Here is a 7359-nt window from a genome sequence, read left to right on the forward strand (position 1 = left end):
TCTTGTCTCTTGTTATCACATACGTATAAACCAACATCTGTCCATCAAAATAATACACAGACTCGAAACATTTCTCCTTTCATCGACTCTAGTTTCTATATTTGATATCAAAAGCCACCTTTGTGAGATTATATCTGTACGGAAGCGTAGTAGGGCACGGTGAATTGTTTTGTCAAAGTAAGTCCTACGTAGGAGATACTTAGACAAAAAAAATCACCATGGCCCTACTACGCTTCCGTATACGTGTATTCAAAAGCATGCTAATTTCTATTAAGGTCGTCATGCCAAGAAACAAAATTTTGATTATACATGTATATTCTTACCCACAAGCAGTGTATGGACTAAACGTCCAATCTTATAACAATTTTTTAAAACTCGTTATATATGTATTAGTCTAAGTTGCTTGGCTAAAACATAAAAGGTGTCGACTGTATTTTATCCTGCAATGAAGTAACAGTTTGAGTTCCACATAATGGACTGACGTTATGGCGCTGTTCAAATTACCTCCCCAAGATCTAACGTATCCTTGGTAACATTGTTCTTTCATGACCGTGAAAGAAGATGGCGCTATAATATACTTTAACTATGTATATAGTTCAGGGCAAATCTATACTTTTTTACACCACACATGGGGAAGAGCAAACTATATTTCTAAACTAGATAGTTGGTATTGACAGTAGGTTTATACATATCACGAACGTTTAGAACATGCAGATATATTAACAGTTTCCGTGATCCTTTAAATATAACTAAATGTAATATATTATTTTACATATTGCGGTAAGCTGTCATCTGATATGCTGACTCCAAGTGTATGATAAACATGTTCATATTTGAGAGTTTTTCCGTCGAAACGAGTTGTTATGTCATGAATTTGGATGCAATCCGGAAAGGGTGGGGCATGGAACTTCTTCTACCTTTGCATAATGCAAATACTTGTTCTGGTTCATAACATGAAATCGTGTGGTCGACGTAGAGGTGAGGTGAGGTGAGGTGAGGTGAGGTGAGGTGAGGTGAGGTGAGGTGAGGTGAGGTGAGGTGAGGTGAGGTGAGGCGAGGCGAGGCGAGGCGAGGCGAGGCGAGGCGATGCGATGCGATGCGATGCGATGCGATGCGATGCGATGCGATGCGATGCGATGCGATGCGAGGCGAGGCGATGCGAGGCGTTGCGAAAGGGCGTTTAACGTCGCGTCCAAGATTATTACACTTATAAATCGTTGTGCAATAAAGGACTGATGACGATTAATACTGCTAGCCCACGGAGATAACCTGCCGCAGTTTAACGGGAACACCCAATCAGACACAGTATACTGACTAAGTTGACGGATGTGAAGATTCATGCATGTGATTTAGCCATAACACTCGTTATTCTTCATCAGCAATACAAACCCTAGCTATATGTACGACTGTACGATATTGTGGTTAAATACACAAATCATGCTCTATTCAAATATGATGACGCTTCTTTTGATAACATGTCAAATACAGGGAACACTTCCTGGTTGATAGAAATGTGTTCTTTTCAGTTTACACTGGAAAATATCAACATAACACAGGGAGCATTTAAGCTGGGCATACAACTGCAACGAGAAGGAGTGTCACGACGTACAGGTAAGTACGGTTCTAGAAAACGACATCTTGCGTCCATTGCATCTGAAACAATATTGTAGTGAGTGAGTGAGTGAGTGAGTGAGTTGGGTTTAACGCCGCTTTTAACAGTATTCCAGTTATATCACGGCGTGTCAGCTTAATGTGGGAGGAAAGCCCGAAGTGATGCAGGTCTCTGACATTTACCACTATGGTGAAACCCACGAGCACGGGTTACGTCAACGTCAATACACACCGCAGGCCAATAACTGGCCAACGCGTTACAAGCCGATAGGGCAGATACTGAGATACAACGCAACCTTCTGGCCTTGTGTGACATGACAATGAACAGTTTCCAATGCCTCAACATGTGACTATCCAGCTCCAAAAGTTCATATTTGTATCTATGTTATGAAATTTTATATATGGACTTTATTACGTACGATTAATTTACTAAAAATCTATCTGTGCGTTTCTTTTGTTACAGAGTGTATGTGTTACAACCGTAAAAGGCGACTATGTTTGTCGTAAAAGGCGTTCTGGTGGCCAGTCTCGCTGACTTGGTTGATGCCTGTCATCGTATCCCAAATATGTGGATCGATGCTCATGATGTCAATCACTGGACTATCTGGTCCAGACTCGATTATTTACAGACCGCCGTCATATAGCTGGAATATTGCTGAGTGCGGGGTTAAACAAACTAACAAACAAACAAACAAACAAACAAACAAACATGTGAGTTGGTGTTAAATGGCTCACATCAACACGACTCACACTATCACTGGTGAGTCTTGGTAGATTACTGTTATACGCTTTTGTTACAATACAAAGTTAAGATATATTCCTTTATTAGATAATTTGCAACCGTGTGGTTTTACCAACGTCCGAATCATGCCGGAAAATAACTTTCCATATATGACGAGCGTTTTGTTACGCACATACACATGTTGATATAATAGTTGGTCAGATTACATTTATTCATTTTTCCTGGAGGAAGTATTAAGTATCAATAAATAAACCAACTCATTTATGTCGTGGTAGCCCTGAATATTATTATCAGATTATTCTGAAACCTTTTAGATGCTATTAATATTCTTACTTCACAGCATGGCTGCGCACGAGCCAAGTTAGACGCTCAAATGAATCGATGACAGGTCCCAACATATGCGATTAAAACACCCATATGTAAAATTTAGCTTCGGTTACTTTGATTGATTTGTATGTTTGATAATGTCCCGGAGTTTTAGGGTGGTAATCGCACGCGTGTATAACATTGAAGCAAAAAAGTGCATGCTTAAGACATGTTCACGTACATGAAAATATATAACGCCAAATGACAGAATAATCAGTTTCGAATATCTGCCGAAGTAGTTTTAGTTGGATGTAAAATGCAAAATAGTGATGGACATGGATGGATATGAATGGATAACTGAAAATCAGTAAAGACATGTATCATTAACCCAGACTTCGGATACCTGCAGAGTTTGTTTGTTTGTTTTGTTTCTTTGTTAGTTGCTTTACGCCGCACTCAGCAATATTCCAGCTATATGACGGCGGTCTGTAAATAATGGAGTCTGGACCAGACAATCCAGTGTCCTGCAAAGTAAAGCCAGACACTGAGCTCCAATACGATCCCTCGTATTAACAGTTTTGAGCTCCAGGTATCTGCATAGTAAAATATACTCAAACTAAACATATACAGAAAGAACAGAAGCGGAATGATGCAACATTCATGAGAAACAAAATTATTCTTTCTTATTTTATTCATTTAATTTTTGGAACTATTATATAAAGTAAAGTTTTAAACCGTAGCTGGTTGAAAAAGTCTTGTCAAAGACAACGTTTTCGATTGATTTACCTTGTGGGATAAAGTTATGTACAAAGCATTGCGTCTTGGTGTGATTCGAGCTGATAACTTCGTTTAAGGTTATGAAAAGATATCGTGCCTTGATCAAACAAATTATTGATCGAATGTGTGAAAGGTATACACATTATAGGGGCGTTTACTTATGACACACAGTTGCCATAGTGACCGCAAGATGTTTAGTATAGTTGTTGGACGTATACCTTCCTGGAATTATTTGATTATGAGAATCCCCAAACGACGTGATCGTGTCAGAAGAACTGTAGCTTTAGTACTATATATGTTTGGTAATGCAAGGGCACTATTTCATAGACAAGTATACCTCAGATGATATCCAGATATTATGTATTCCTTATTGTACATTTTCCTTCCTTAGAAAGGGTGAACAGAGGAAGAAATGATAATTTCTAGTATAGTTGTTGGACGTTTACCTTTGTGAAACGGTCGTAAAATATGTCGCTAGGACATCCTAAACAAGGTCGCAGCGATTAGGAGGTCGTAACGCTAAGAGGCTTTCTTGAAACGGCACCCTGGAATTCTTTGATTATGAGAATCCCAAAACGACGTGACCGTGTCAGAAGAACTGTAGCTTTAGTAATATGTGGCTTTAGTAGCTTTAGTAATATGTTTGGTAATCCAAGGGCACTAATTTATAGACAAGTATATGCCCCAGATTATTCCCAGATATTATGCATCTTATTGTACATTTTCCTTCCTTAGAAAGGGTGAACAGAGGAAGAAATAATTAAGATTTGTATCATATTGCGTGTCATGTTGTTTCCCCGAGGATATTACTTGTGCTTCACATGTGTTTTGGTAGTTTGTTGTTTAACACTGCACTCGGTAATAATCCAGCTATATGACGGCGGTATGTAAGTAATCGAAGCTGGACCACACAATCCAGTGATGGAGATCATGAGCATCGATCTACGTGGTCGGGATACGATGACATGCATCAACCATGTCAGCGAGCCTGACAACCAGAACCCGTTAGTCGCATTTTACGACAAACATAGTCGCCTTTTACGACAAACATAGTCGCCTTTTACGGCAATCTTATGTTGCTGAGGACCTATTCTTCCCGTGATCTTCACAGGGGTTCACATATGCATCAGTATATGCTTATCTCATTTGGTCAGACTTCAGATCTCGTTACAAGTACCAATAGTCAGGCTCCAGAGTATCACATTTGAGGCATGTGAAAAACGAAATGTGTCACTACAAACAATCATATTTGCGTATTATTTCAGGTGATCACCAAATCCAATATGGCCTCAAGTTCGCCGGTCATCTTCTCGGATACGACACATTTCGGTGTAGACAACACGACAGCGGAAATGACGTCATCATTAAACATCAGCGATGAGGAGAAGAACCGTTATCTATCCCACCTTGACGACACGACGTTTCCCTTGATGATACCAGCCGTGGTATATCTGGCCATCCTAATGGTTCTGGGTTTTTTCGGAAATATTCTTGTGCTGATCGTGTACATCAAGAAATTCAAACCAAGCCCGACACGTGTGTTTGTGGTGTGTCTGGCTGTGTTTGACCTCATGACATGCGTCATTTCAATTCCAGGGGAAATCCTGGGCATGAGGTACAGTCACACGTTCGACGACCCAGCCGTGTGTAAAATGATACGATTCAACAACACATTCTCCGTGGTGTCCTCAGGATTGACGCTCATAGCTGTTGCTATAGACAGATACAGGAAGATCTGTCGGCCTTTGAACAAACAGATCACCATCAGAGTCGCGCGCATCATGGTAGGAATCGCTATGTCCGTATCACTAGTTCTCACCATCCCGACAGTTATAGTCTACGGTAGGAAAACGGTCAAAACAGACAAAGAGGAAATAACAGGCTTCGAGTGTTCCTTTGACGACGGGTGGCGCGGTACTCTGTTCCCCGTGGTCTATATAGGAGTCCTATTCCTCATCTTTTTCGGTTCTCTGAGTGTCCTAGTGGTTATGTACATCCTCATTGGCAGGACTGTGTTTAATCACCGGAGATTTAAATTCCGTCCGGCAAAGGATAAGAAACATCACTCTTCGAATTACACAACCGAGACGTCATTTAAAGATGGAACTGAGAATGGGATCGCATTACGTAAAATATCGTCACCCACAGCTACTTGCAATGTTTCCAATTCAAACAATGGGACGCTTGATTGTACATGTCTGAATGACACCTCAGCACAACCCAAGACGCGTAAAGAAGACAAATCCTCGAATAGTGTGAGATCCATAAGAAATAATGCTGCAAAACCAAAAGAAAAATCAAGGCCCAGAGCGTTCAAGACAACGCTTATGTTGTTCATCATCACAGTGGTGTTCATCATCAGCTTCTTACCTCATCTGATCCTGATGATAACTCGATTTATCAAATCCGACTTTCTGGACTCTTTACAAGGAGCAGGATTCATGTTGTATAATGTATTCCTACAATCATACTTCATACAGAGTGCAGTTAACTGCATTGTGTACAGTTTCTGCAATGAAAGATTCAGAAGTGAGTGGAGGAAACTACTCGTTTCTTGTTATCGTTGAGGGAAAGCAGCTGATATATAAGACACGAGAGGAAACTTTGGAACATAAATAGAACACTTTGTCATGTGATGGACGCACAACAAACATGTTCAATCATCGGTTTAATGTTTTGCTGTTCATTCCATGCGTTACGGAACGATGACACTTGGATGAATAAATCGTAACAATTTGTTGATAATCACAACTTGACGGATGGATGCCGCCATACAACGATCAATGAAGAGAGACGTGACTTATTGTGACGTTATACATTTATGATATATGCAACAGCGTCAAGAAGCAACAAGGAGACGACTTCAGAACCTGCAACGTTGTCTTCTCTGGACCACCTGAGACTGAGAAATTGTCTGCACTAGATGGGACAACGACAGGAACTGCTATGCCTTGTATTGACACATCCCCATAAAGCCCTATGCTATCTAATTAATTTATCTGTTATCACCTGCTACATCCGCAGTTGACATATTAATAACTTTTAAGGCATACAGCGGCATGATATAATCTTCAGTAATCTCGACTACCAACATGTGCAGTGATGCTATCTCTATATTATACATATATCTCTATATTATACATTTATCTCTATATTATACATATATATATATGACCCTTGGTGCACTTTGTTACATATATCACATGTAAAATAAGCATTGCTGAAACACATGGACTACTAGTAACCAACTGTTCTTCATATGCTGATATTAACACAAGTTGCAGTGGGATCGAAACGATGACTGGAAGGATAGGTTGTTTAGATGTATGTATGTGGAAGACAGCACGGATTGTAAAATTGTACCACTAGTTTACCATTATAACATCGTAACATCAGTTTACCACGAATCTGATGCTAATAAATGTCATTCATTATCATGCCAACATATCAGATTCAACTCATGTCAGAACTCAACAGATGTCACTGTATTCCAAGCATCACTTTACACATACACGTAGAAAAGGATGTTTTGCTATTTAGTATCTCATATAACATGTTTATCACACCGAGAAACCGCAATAAATATTCAAAATCGATATCTTCAGGATCACGAGTAGCACAGCTACAAGTAAATTTGTAAACGTAAGGTCGAGTCTCCCACTCATTTGTCGTTCGACCTAATGTTTTCCAGTAACGACTTCTCGTAAATGCAACATATTGATAGTGATGTCATGTCTATTTTATGCACGGATAATTTGTTATGGATAAGTTGCAAAAGTTTCAGTCGAGTTATATACGTGCATGTCAATATTTTACTGCCTATTGATGTTAAGGTGATCTAAATCTTGTGATTTTCAAATTGAAACATTGTTAGACATATTTCTGCTTCACAATGATATCAGGAAATAAATAAAATCTCACTC

At 39.5% G+C, this 7359-nt stretch overlaps 1 protein-coding gene across 1 annotated transcript; it reads left to right on the top strand.

The window, feature by feature from the left end:
* Positions 1 to 1523: 1523 nt before the first annotated feature.
* Positions 1524 to 7359, top strand: LOC124148749 (orexin receptor type 2-like). The gene is made up of 2 exons (XM_048388887.1): positions 1524 to 1611; positions 4702 to 7359. Exon 2 carries the CDS (start codon positions 4720 to 4722, stop codon positions 6001 to 6003), a length of 1284 nt encoding a protein of 427 aa, XP_048244844.1. The 5' UTR covers positions 1524 to 1611; positions 4702 to 4719; the 3' UTR covers positions 6004 to 7359.

This window comes from Haliotis rufescens, unplaced genomic scaffold (assembly GCF_023055435.1).
Source record: "Haliotis rufescens isolate VD_foot unplaced genomic scaffold, xgHalRufe1.0.p SCAF_1, whole genome shotgun sequence".
NCBI lineage: Eukaryota > Metazoa > Mollusca > Gastropoda > Lepetellida > Haliotidae > Haliotis > Haliotis rufescens.

Bases quoted from the DNA above. Each gene is read 5' to 3' on its own strand.
- LOC124148749 (XM_048388887.1), top strand. From the start codon at position 4,720: ATGGCCTCAAGTTCGCCGGTCATCTTCTCGGATACGACACATTTCGGT.